Genomic DNA, 12,660 nt, shown 5'->3' on the forward strand with positions numbered 1-12,660 from the left:
CCTTTTTCTGGGGAGTGGGGTTGGCTTATAAGGTCTAAGCTCTCTGGTTGTCTGATTTGGGGAGTGTTTCCGAAAAGCTCTTGTGCTCATCTGGGATGGGTGTGGATGGCCCCGGACCTGGAATGACACGTGGTCTGAATACCTCTTAACAAGCCGCTTTGCCACCACATACCAGAAATTGCCAGCCTCCCCACGGGGAAGGGGTGTGCTCACTTCTCTCCTGTCACCAATGGTGTGCTGGAGCTGCCCCTGTGGTTCGTGAGAGCCAGTTGTGCACATCTGTGCTCAGTGACAGCACCTTGGTACCTTAAGATCCACCACAGTGGGGAGATTTGACACCCTGAACACTGGCAAATGCCCCAAGCCAGGGTCTCTCCCCTCACTCCTGGAAACCTAGTTACTGAATACTTTTCAGCACACCACGGCCCCCGCCCCACCAAGACTCCACGCCTGAGAGCTCCCACCTTCTCTGAGAACCCTTTGCTGTGTACCTCACTCCAGAGTCAATTTCAGATTTCACTATGGACTATTTGCATAGCAGTAAAAGAATACATGTCAGCTAGCTTTGCAGAGGGGGGAGTATCTAACTGAACCCAAGGGTAGGGTCCCGAAGACCTCAGCAGCTTCTTTCTGCCTCCCTCTCCTGTCTCTTAAACTCATTTTTCCTCATGCCCTCTTCCTCTGTTTCCCTCGCTGGTACATTTGTATAGGGTCAAGAGGGCTGTCCCAGCTCTGGTTTTGTAACATCTTCCCGGTCAAATACCTAAGAGAGACTCAAATCCCTCTGTCCCAATTCCACATTTTTGGAAGAAACTGGTCCAACTCAAATCCAGTGTACCCCCTCGGACTGGCCAGGGCTGGAATCCACGGTGTGCAGGGCTCTCAGTGAGGATTGTGGGTGGGGGCGCCAGAGGTGGAGTGGGCTGTGATTGGCCCAATTGTGTGTATTGTATGTTTAGGTGGTTTCTAGTTTTTCCCTATTATAAATAATTCTGTGGTGAACATTGTGGTACAAAAACATTTTCCCACATTTCAGATTATTTCCATAGGTTTGAATTGCAGAAATGGGATTACAGGATAAAAGAATATAAAATTTTAAAGTATTTGTTAAATGTTGCCAAATTGTCTTTCAAAAGAGTTTGTCCAATTTCTACAGCCCCCCCCCCGCCCCCGTCCCCCGGAGTGTATGGTGAGCGCTTTACTTCTCTCTCCTCTCATACAGCTGGCTACTTGGAAAAAAACCAAACTTTTAAGTATTTATTAATAGTTTTAACTTTAAAAAAGCTTTTTAATTTAACATACATACTGAGCATGTCTGAAGAATAGGGCTCACTGAACTCTCACAAACTGAACATACCCATTTGGTTTTCAGAGAAACAGACCAACAGGCTGCGTGTGTGTTCATGTGTAATTGGTTCACACCAGCATTACAAGGAACTGCTTGCACGGTTACGGAGGCCGACAAGTGCCGAGATCTGCAGGATGAGGTAGCAAGTCGGAGACCCAGGAGAGCCAATGGTAGTTCCCTCTGAGTGCAGAAGCCTGAGGATCAGGAGAGACGAGGGTGTAGCTGTGAATAGTGTATGTACCTGATGTGGTCCCAGCCTGAAGGACCGCAGGCTTGAGTCCCAGGAAAAGTCAATACTCCAGTTTGAGCCTGAAAGTAGGAAAACCACTAATGTCCCAGCTGAGGGGCTATCAGGCAGGAAGAATTCTTTCTTACTGAAGGAGAGTCAGCCTTTTTGTTCTGTCCAGGCCTTCAACTGATTGGACAAGGCCCACCCACATTAGGGAGGGCAGTCTGTTTTACTCAGTCTCCTGATTTAAATATTAATCTCATCCAAAAGCTTTCCTGCAGGAGCATCCAGGATAATGTTTGGCCAAATATCTGAGCACCCTGTGGCCTGGTCGGGTTGACACAAAATTAACCAGCACCTGCATATAACCACACCTGCATCAGGAGACAAAGGTCCAAAGCTGGCTGTATTTTGAATGTTGATTCTCAAGTCGATCCAAATATTTTTCAGTACATAAAATGTAAATGCTACTCACTGACCAGTTGTTTTCCTAGGAATGTGGCTTATGGAATATTCACAGAGGTGGGAAAATATATTTGTGTAAAGAAATACATTGCATTATTAATAAAAATAACTTACACGTATTAAGTACGTAATAGGCACTATGCCAAAGGCTTTATATATCGTAGCTGATTCAACCCTTACAACAACTTTGGGGAAGGTATCATATTCCTCATCATAGAGAGGAGGAAATCAAGGTCCAGATATTTAAGTGACTCATCCGTGGTCACACAGCTGGTCACACAGTAAGTGGCAGGGCTGGGATTTGAACCAAGCATTGTAGTTCTGTAACAGCACTTTTAATCATTGTCCCTGTGTGTTGGTAGTAGTAAAAAAAAAAGAAAAGAAAAGAAACTACCTAAATGCACATGAACCATGAATTGGACGAATCCGTTAAGGTAGTTCCACGCCGTGGAGGAGTAGACAGCTGTTAGAAAGATCTCAGCGTACACAGTGACAGAAAAGTGTTCGTGTTTTGCAACTGCAACATAGGCTGTAAGAGATGAAGTTGTTTTGTTAAGTATGTGTGTGATGTGGTGAGAATTTACTTTGATGCGTAGGACCACGGACAGTGTCCACTTCTTTGTATGTTCCAGAATTTATTACATTCTAGAACGTTATTTATGAACATTCATTACTGTCCTCATGGAAGAAAAACAATTTTTTTAAATTTGTCCAAAGAGGGCCCTACAGCCCCTGGGAACTGGTCCCTGGGCGTGGCTGGTCCAGTTCCTTGCCTGGCTGGCCATCCAACCCCAGGGCGGTCAGTGCCTCCTGGCTCCTCCTGACTCCCTGCCTCCTTCCTCTTAGGATGCTGTTTGTGACTGTAGCACCCAGTCTCTCACCTCCTGCTTCGCCCGGTCGTCCCGCTCTGCCCTTCGCCACTCTCCTTCCAAGTGCAGGCTGCACCCTTCAGAATCCAGCTGGGGTGGAGAGGAGAAAGCAGCCCCTCCCAGCGAGTGACAGCAGCTGAGCTTCTGGCCTCAACCAGCCCAGTCTATGAATAGCCGAAGGGAACCAGCAGAGAGGAAGGTCGTGCCCTCTGCATCACCTCGCCCTGGGGGACAGCAGCTGCACCATTGCCGGAGAACAGCTTTCCCATCCCCAGGTAAAGTGGGGTCTCCTGCTGACCCCTGGGTGGCCATCTCTGACTCCCCAGGGGAAGGCAGTGAGTGGGAGAAAGACTAAAACTGCTTCGAAGTGTCGGCAGAGAGATCACTGGGGGCTGATCCCTGGGTCCTAAAGGAAAGTCTTGTTGCCTGATTCCACCCACACCCACCTCTCAGAAGAGCCCGGGATTGGATACACTTCTGGCCATGCCCCTCAGGGACAGGGCTCACGGAGATGTTCCGTGCCAATCACACCCCCTCCATGGGAAGGAAACACCAGAAGAACAGGCTTTGCCATAGGACTCAGCTTGGGGCTCCTGGTGGAGCTGGGCTGGACCTGACACCCATCCTCTCCTTCCCCGCACCGCCTCCTCCTCCCAGCCCTGCTGCTCTGGATGGCTGTTACTCTAGGGGGTATGATGGGGCAGTAGCCAGGGCCAAGTACCTGCTTGGAATCATGGTGCCCTGGATCTCCGTGCTAAGAGCCTGGGTGTGGCAAGGACTGGAAGACGAGGTGGGAATGTGTGGGGCTCAGGGCCAGAGAGCCACTGGGACAGCCTCCCTTGCCAAGTGACAACCTTCCCAGGAGATTCCTTGAGGACAGAAATAGGTAGAGTCACTCACAAGACCTGGTGCACAGATAAATGCCTAAATGCTCACTGCCTCCATCGCTGGGGCTGCTTCTCCCAGCACCCTGTGGGGCACCACATCTCCACTCTGTTTACATCCTGTGGCTGGTGGAGGGCAACGAAACTCCCAGTAAGAGACTCCCAGTGTCCGGGTCAGGCCAAGGGGCACTCCCCAGGACGTAGCGATAGGCTGGGGCCTGGAAACACATTTCTTGCCTAGGTTGTTTAGGTTGTTTATTTGAGTTTTTCTTACTATAAATATTTAAGGTGGTTTTACTTTATTTTAATAATTTAATTTACCCAAAGTCCCTACAGTAATTTATTGCAGGTTAAGACATGTGATCTTGCCACTGGGATAATGCAAGGCTTTGAACACGGTGGACACGTGGGGGGCCCCCCATGTGCATGAGCTGGCTCAGCAGCCACGCTCCAGCTTCCTGGTCAGGTTTGGGCACCCTCCCCCCATTGGAGCTGGAGCCCTGCATCTTACTCCCCCACACCACTGCCCGTTGTCCTCAGAGCGCTGCTTTTCCCTCCACACCTGGTACTCACCCTGCCCCTGGCAGTGCGTCTGTAAACGCTCACTGACTGGCTGGAGGGCTGGACCCACGCCACCACTTCCCAAATGTTCTCCGTTTCCCTTCTCATTTTCCTCCCCCTGCCATCTGACACTTTTTTTTAATGAGTCAAACATGGATTTCTAAGGCTCTACCAAGAGCACAGAGATCTCTCCAAGTTCCCCAAGTAAGAATTCACAGGAAAACAAGACTGAACTTGGAGAATGTTGTTTATTGCATCTTTGCACATGGATCTGAGAGTGTCTGCCAGCCTGCCTCAGTTCTCACCAGCCTGCCAGCCTTTCCACCAGCCTCTCTCCTTAGCCTTATGGCCTCTCATGGCTCTTCCCTCAGCCCCAACCCCACTGCCCACCCCTCCCCACATCCCGTGCGAGCTGCTCGAGCCGTTGGATAGATTTCGATGTGGCTCGTTGCAGTTTGCAGGGAGGCCCCAGGCGGCCTTCCCCTTGGTGCCAGTGAACCCATTTTGGCTGCACACACCCACACACATGCGGAGGTGCGGCCTCCTGACCCTGCTGGGCGCCCAGAGTGGGAACACCAGAATGAAATGGTATGTCTGGAATTCTCCTTGAGGAAGACCCGAAGCCAGTCACTTGGCTAGTTTGCCCCCAGGACTCAGGAGATGCCTCTCCACTCCCACCTGCTCCTAATTTGGCCCTTTCAGGGTCACCTGGACCAGTTACCCAAAGTCCTTCATTTCCGTTCCCTGTCAGTAGAACATCAGGGTCACATTCGACCAGCCACAGAGTGACTTGTGGGTACAGCAGGCCGGCCAGTGGAGCCATGTGCCAGGGCCCCGCTGGGATGCCATGCTCCCACCCAAGAGGTCACGGGACCCCTCTAAAGGTTATCTCCAGGTGAGGGGACTCACAGCAGGCCACAAGCCATCAGAGGCCTTCTGCCACCTACCCGAGCCGCAGAGGGCCGGGGGTCTGCACTCCCAGCCTTGGGGAGAAATCCTCGTGAGACCTGAACTCTGCGGCCTGTGGACCGGACCGCTCAGCCTTACCATCGTCCTCGTCTGAGATCGTCCTTGCCGTCCTTGTCCCGGCACCTCGCCACCTGGCCCCCAGCCCAGCTGGTGTTGGGCTCCAGAGCTTGGTTCTTGATAAAGTCCCAGTTTCTACTTCCTGCATGCCACTGTGCGAGGTCGTCATCACTCTTCCTACAGAAGCCTCTGCGCGAGGGGCTTGATGGGGTGGAAAATGTTGTATGTAAATACTCGTTTGGTTTGATTTTTAGCATTTTAATTCGTAACTGGTTGTGTTTTCTTTTGGGGGGGGCGGGAGGGTTGGTTTGTAAAAACTACTCTTTTGGAATGTAATTTCTAAGTTTGTTTGTTTCTTTAAATGCCTTTTCAGCCTTGGTAACATTCCCAAAGCAGAAAACTGCCTGACCCACAGTGGGATTCCCTGGAACACTGGGGTCCCAGGAAGGAATGCTGCCCTTCTTCCCTTTCTTCCCCTTCTTACTACCCCCCCGCCTTTTACTCCTGGTCCCTTCCTCTTTCTCCTCCTCCTCCTCCTCTCCTGTTCTACTTCCTCCTTTCCCCCCACCTCTTCTCTCTTCAACCAAAGTCCCAAGGAACGCTGGGGTCCTAATCCCCTACAGATTGCTAGGCTTGGGCCCATGGTGTTGGCACCAATTATTTAGGGGTAAATGGAAGACCACTTGGTGTGGTTGACCCTAAACTGGGCGAACTCATGTTTCTTCTGTTAGACCTCTTTCAAAGCCAAATTAGACCCTCCTGGGGGCCGTGATGTCAGTGTTTGAAATGGAAATGCTACCCCTTTGGTGAATCAGCCGCTTTAGACCCCGTATGCACAAGGCTTCAGAATCCAGTTCCAGTCTCCCAGCAGCCCCCGCCCCCACTTCTTTCCCCACCTAAGGCTGATTAATTTCAAAACACCTCCAAGAGGTCTTACTTTCCCTGAACTAAAAATGGACCAATCCCATGGCTTCCCCAGAGGGTCTAGTGGCTGCTTTCCCAGGCAACATAGTTGAAGGCCCCAAAACTTCACCCTCTTACACCCTGACCATGTGGCTCCATTGTGCCTGCCCCCTGCGCCTTCTATTTTTTCATCACCCACCTGTTTTCCTCTTGCCCACCCCACTTCCAGGCCCTTCCCCCCTCCCTTCCTGTCCTGAATGTCCCCCACCCTGTCCATCCTCACCATCCTCACCCACCTGCACCAAGCTCCCACTGCCTCTTCATTAATAATAATGGTCCCCTGCATGCTGTGCCTACAGCGCTTTCCTTTTTAGAAATCACTCCCCATCCCACATCTTTTCAAACCTCTTGGGGACAACTCTGGGAGGCAGCGTTGGCAGGACAGGGTTTAGCGTTCCCATTTTGCAGATGAAGAAACTGGGAAACCCATCCCAGCATCACCTAACTGGGAAATCATTGAGTCTAGACTAGAACCTGGATCCCCCAGCCCAAACTCTGCCCTGCTTGCTGTGTAACCCCCTGCCCCAGGGGGTGTTCTGTGTGGATACAGGGCGCTTAGAACCTGCCACTGCCCCACCCAGTCCTGAGAGCAGTCTACCCTGAATCACTGGGCAGTGTGTTCCCGAGGGCAGTCTGGGGACCCCCGCACCAGAATCCTCTGAGGTCATGTCCAAAATGCAGCTTTCTGGGCCTGGAACCTATGTGTATAATGAATTCTCAGGGAGCCTGAGCAGCAGCAGCCCCACCGTTTGTGTTCAGAGCCCCAGCCAGTAGGCCACCTTTCTCGTAACCAGTAACCACAATGCTATATCGTAAACAGAGCTCTGTGCTGGGAATTGGGGAACTAATCTTCAGTCCAGCTCTGATTTGGTCTGATTACCCTGAGAATTTCCAAAAACCATCAGAAGCACAATACAGCAGAAATAGAATCTTTTTAAATGCTAATTCAATAAGACAACACCAACAGTCAAAAAGCAAGAAGAATTATCATTCCCCATATCTATCTGATGTTATTCCCATAATCATGCAGTTAAAATTTACTCTTGAGTTTCCTGGCGTCCGTGGTAAAAAGAGAAACACGTCAGGTTCTGTAACTCTCCTCATCCAGTCATGGGAAGCAAGCATTGCTCCAGGAGACAACTCTTACACACTGCTACTAATTTACAGCATGTGTCCTTTCTTCAAAGACCACTGACTGAGCCAACTGCTATTTCAACAGGTGAACCTAAGGTGCAAAGATGTTTTCCAGCTGACTCTTTTTTAAAAAATAACAAACTGCCACCAACTTGAACGACCTTGGCCTCAGATCATGTGGCTACTCTATGCCTCAGTTTCCCCAGTTATAAAGTGGGGAGAATGCCCTCCTACCTCACATGTCTGTGGTGAGGACCAAACACAACACCGTGCCTGTGAGTCTGCTGGGAAAAACATCAGGTTCTAGTCGAATGTGAAGTGGTCTGATCACACTCATCATCCCCTGGCCAGCCCCTCAGTGACCTGACCCCGAGGGATAGCCCCTCACTAGTCTCAGTGAATAGAAGGTAGGCCGAAAGGTCGTCTGGACCAACTCCCTCACTTTTTAGAAAAATTGTTGCAAAATATACATAAGATAAAACCGAGTAGCCATTTTAAGCACACTCACAGTGTCGTGAAACCATGGCCCATGCCCATCTCCGGAAGTTTTTCATCACCCCACACTGACACCGTATCCACAAAACACTCCCCACCCCCCTGCCCTAGCTCCTGGTAACCTCTGTTCTACTTTCTGTCTATGAATCTGCCTATTCTGGGTGCCTCTTAATAAGTGGAATCTCACGTTCTTTGTCATTTTGTGTCAAACCTCCTCACTGTTTTGGATGAGAAATCAGGCCCAGAGAAGAGAATGGCTTGCCCAAGGTCCCAGCAAACTAGAGGCAGAGCCAGGACCAGAACCCAGGTTTGTGCATCCTGAACAGCAATCGAGATACTACCCTGCCATTCAGTGACCTCGGTTGCACCTCTTCCTCCGTCCAGGCCCGCTCCCCACCTCTCACCCATCCTCTCTTTTATCATCTTCCTCAAATCTTCCTTTTCTTCTGCTTCCTCTACTCTGCTGGTTCCCACCTGCAGGCCCGGTGGCCCTGGCCAACAGGCAGGTTTTCTTCTTCTGGACCCTCAGCCCTCCCAGGAGGGCCTCCCCAGCGTGCTCCCCTCCCGTGGATTTCCCTGAGCTCCCAGCAGTCCCTCGCTGTCCCCAGGCTCACATTCCTGTCTTATCAGGGAAGCGCCCTTGGCTGTGGCCTCCCACCTCTGATGTTTGATGTTCGGATCTGGGGGTATTTTCCTGGGTTCTGTTTTATTTCCTGTTTTCTCACACCAAAGGGGGCACCTTTCCCCAGAGCCTCAGGTGGCATTAGCCCTACCAGCCCTTCTCATTGGGCTCGGGCCCAGCCCAGAAACGTCTCCAGTCCCATCCTTGAGTCACGTTGTCTTCTCGCTCTGTGGCCTCCTGGGAGGACCCAGCACTTTCCACGGGGAGTGTGTGCGTAGGGGCGGTTCAGACCCTCCTGGTTTGGACTTCCGGCCTCCTCTACCCTTCCCAGTCCTGCATGGCTTTGACTGAGCAGGTGCAGCCTTGCTTGGGTTCTTCTCTGCCTGGCCATCTGTCCACCCGTCTGTCCACTTGACATCCCACCATTCTCTCTGCTCTCCCTTGGGCCTCACCAGCTCCAGAACAGCTCTTCCTGTAAGAACCTGTCGCTGACCCTGGCTCTGCCCCAGTGGCGTCTGCGGTTTGCAACGTCCACAGGTCGAGAACCGAAGGAGTCATGATGCTGGGCCTGAGTCCCCCGCACAGGGCTCCTCCCCACTCCTCCCTCATCATCCTTGCAGCATCCCTTGTCTCTCCCATCGGCCTGTTCCTGTCCCTTCCTGCCCTCCACTAGCCCTCTGGACCCCAGGCCCCAAGTAAAGGACCTTTAGTTTCCCCTAAGCATCTTCCAAGGGCCAAGGTATAAGGGCCAGGCAGCCTTGTCACACTGCAGTATTCCGACACTGGGACTGCTTCCATGAAGAGAAACCTCAGCCAGGAGTCTGGAGACCTGGCCTGCGTCTGGGCAGACTTCTAACTTCTCTGTGTTCAGGTGGTGTAATTTTATGATGAGCACCAGGATGACCCCCAGGGCCCCAGGGCATCCCTCGTGTTTTGGGATACTGCATCACCATCCTCTCTCCACGCTACCCTGGTCTCTCAGCTCTGCCCCTGATCTCTGTGCCTTAGTTTACTTCTCTGCACAGGGGGTCACCACAAGACTATTCCTAGTAGCTTCCCAGGTATTAGGTGCCTCTAAGGCTGGGCCTTGCCAGCTGTGGCCCAGGTCCCTGATACTACTGCCTTGGGGTGCCAGGTTGCTGAGGATGAGGTACCTGGAGGTTCTCAAAGCATCTGGAGCATTACCTGGTAACTTGCTAGAAATGCAAAGTATTGGCACCACTCAAGACCTACGGAATTCGAAATTCTGGAGTGAGGCCCAGTAAGCTGGGGTTTAGCAAGCCCTTTGGATAGTTCTGATAAAATGATAGCTTGCCAACTGCTGAACTATACTACAATTAGTGCAGCCTGGTGAGGGACTGAGACTGGCCCAGACCGGGAACGGATGGGAAGCACCAACCTCTAGACCCCTGAGAGACTGGGAACTCCCCACCTGCCCTTCCCCCACCATAAACATGTTGTCTTCCTGGAAGCTGGAGGACAGGGAGAAGGCACACAGTTTTCTGTTTTTGCCCCTGGCTTGGTTCCAGCTCTGCTCACTTCTCCCACTTGTCTGAGTTCCACAAAAGGTTATATAGTGTTGTGCCAGGAAGGCAGGGGGTGGCAGTCCTGGGGGACAGGAGGAAAAACCCTGATCATTTGTCCCTTGGCAACCTCACCATCGGCTCATGGCATCTCTTCAAACGGAAAGAAACTAACTCAAGAAAAGAATCCTAAATCCCCAGTTCCTCCTCCTCCTCCCACCTCCATGGAGACCTTGTAGATGTGCCAAAAAACAGCTCTGACCCCCAGCAACTGGGGAGAGAGCCAGAAGCTGTTCCTTTTTCATTCTGCCCCTCCCAACCCCTGCCAATACTGTGAAGCCCCCTTTCTGCCCAGCCTGGTTTCCTGGGGAGGGTCCTGCAGTCGTGGGCCCAGGGAAAGGTCTTCAGGAGGGAAGGGACCAAGGGCATCCTTGGGCCAAACTGTCTGCCTCTCCTGTCCATTGTCCTCTCCTCCTCACTCCTTTCTTCAAAAGGCTCCTTCCCTGGCTGGATTGGGTGCTAGGACGACTGTAGTCCAATCCACTAGCTCTCCCTGCCCCTGTGTCTTATTTCAGACATAATAACTGTACAGTGTAAACTTGCAAAGGGTTTTTAATGGTTGTAGATTGGAAATAAAGTATGTCATATGAACAGTTCCCATGCCTCCTCTGATTTCTCTTACGGGGTGGGTGGGGCCCTCAGCAGATTTGAAACTTGACTCTAGCCCACCCCTAGTTGCCTGGAAAGGAGGGAGCCCTGGGAATGTCACAGCCAGCTGGCTGGTTTGGGGCCACCAGGTATTCTCTGTTGCTGACTGCTGACACCTCAGAGTCTCCCACTAAATGTGATATGACCACTGAGAAACAAATGCAGAGTGCTCAAAAAATAGAATTGAATTTTTCTACCAAAGACTTTAAAAATGTCATCATGGAGTGGGGAAAAGGACACTTTAGACATGAGTTTACAGTATAATTAATTATTCCAAAATGTGTATTATATCACAGATGCTGTGGGTTAGGAATTCAGGACCTGGGTACTTGGGGCTCAGGGTCACAGGAGGTTGCAGCAAGGTGTCGATCAGGCTGCAGTCACGTGAAGGCTTGACTGGGGCCGGACGATCCATTTGTAAGGCGGCTTATATGCTTGGCAAGTCAGTGTTGACTGTGGGCAGGAGGTCTCAGTTCCTTCCCATGCGGATCTCTCCATGAGGCTGCTTGAGTATCAGCACAGGGGGCTCACTTCCCCCCGGGGTAAGTGATCTGTGAGAGAGCAGGGTAGCAGTCACAATGTCTTTAGTGACTAAACCTTGAAAATCACGTTATCATTTCTGCAATGTCTCACTGGTTATACACGTCAGCCCTATGCACTGTGGGAGAGGACTACACTGGACACGAACACCAGGAAGCCGGGATCATTGAGGGCCATCTCCGAAGCTGGCTACCATATACAAATTCTACGGGTCTTTTTTTTTTTTTTTGAGGACCTAACAACAGCCTGTGCTAAGCATTGAGGGTACAATACAGGGGCCTGGAAGACAGGAAAGCAGATGCCAATGGCAGGGGGAGCTCAGCGGGCCAAGAGGAATCTCAGGAAAGGCTTCACAGAGGAAAAGATGCCTGCACTGGCCCCTGAGGTTGAGATGCTGACCAGGTGAAGGGGATTGTGGTGTGTTGTAGGCAAGAGACTGAGGGGAGACGGTTGCAGGGAGAGGGAACCGCGTGTGTGAGAGCCTAGTAGAGCAGAGCAGAGCTGGGGAACTGTAAGAAGTCTGATGCCACTGGAATGGGGCACAATGAAAGAAGAGGCTGGGTCAGATTACACAGTGCCTTATGAGGGGACAAATGTCCACATTCTCTGGGTAGGAAGCTGTGGAAGAATTGGAAGCACGGAAAGGAGATAGTCGAAGGAAGTACTGGGTCTGGATTCCATTAAGCTATATGCTCACTGTGCTCCAGGGTGGCCAGCCCTGGATGAGAACACTGCCCTGTTCTCAGGACACAGAAGGAACTGGGTACCACTGACCCCCCCCCCCCCCCGCCCCGCCAACGAAAGTGATATTCAGGGACCAAAAGTAAATCTCTCCTTTTGAGTGGCTGTTGGAGCCAGCAGGCTGGAACCACATGGCAGAAATTTCAGCAAGGCTGAATTCTGCTTCCCACCAGAAAAAATTTTCCAAGGACTACAGCTGCCATGGAAGGATGACCAGTCATGCTCCAGCAGCCATGCCCTACCTACTTCAGACTTTGTGGACTGCTCCTAACTCAACCTTTGGAGGTTCCAGATCTGAAAGAACTAAACATGCAAGGGGACAGACATTTTTCATGGTGTCCTGTTGGGTGCTGAGGAAGCAGCCTGCTTTCTCCAGCCAGCAAGGGATAGTGAAAAAGGCACAGGCTGGGCTCTTGCGATTATAGCGATTACAGAAGGGGCATCCGGTTTTCATCCTGGGACCTCAGAGAAGGCTCTGGGAGATGAATCCTCACCCGAGGCTTAAAGGTGGAGAATTTTGCCAGGAAAAAGGCAGGGAAGGGCTTCTCAGGC

At 51.4% G+C, this 12,660-nt stretch overlaps 1 protein-coding gene across 2 annotated transcripts in view; it reads left to right on the plus strand.

The window, feature by feature from the left end:
• MTCL2 (microtubule crosslinking factor 2) overlaps positions 1 to 10,774 on the plus strand; it is a 68,410-nt gene extending 57,636 nt beyond the window's left edge. For both annotated transcript variants that reach the window (XM_024559611.4, XM_045194616.3), the window contains one exon: positions 2,889 to 10,774. In XM_024559611.4, the coding sequence (XP_024415379.3) occupies positions 2,889 to 3,041 (153 nt within the window). In that variant the 3' untranslated portion in view covers positions 3,042 to 10,774. The remainder of the gene's footprint in view (positions 1 to 2,888) is intronic.
• The last annotated feature ends 1,886 nt before the right edge of the window (positions 10,775 to 12,660 follow it).

This window comes from Desmodus rotundus, chromosome 6, assembly GCF_022682495.2.
Source record: "Desmodus rotundus isolate HL8 chromosome 6, HLdesRot8A.1, whole genome shotgun sequence".
Taxonomy (NCBI): domain Eukaryota; kingdom Metazoa; phylum Chordata; class Mammalia; order Chiroptera; family Phyllostomidae; genus Desmodus; species Desmodus rotundus.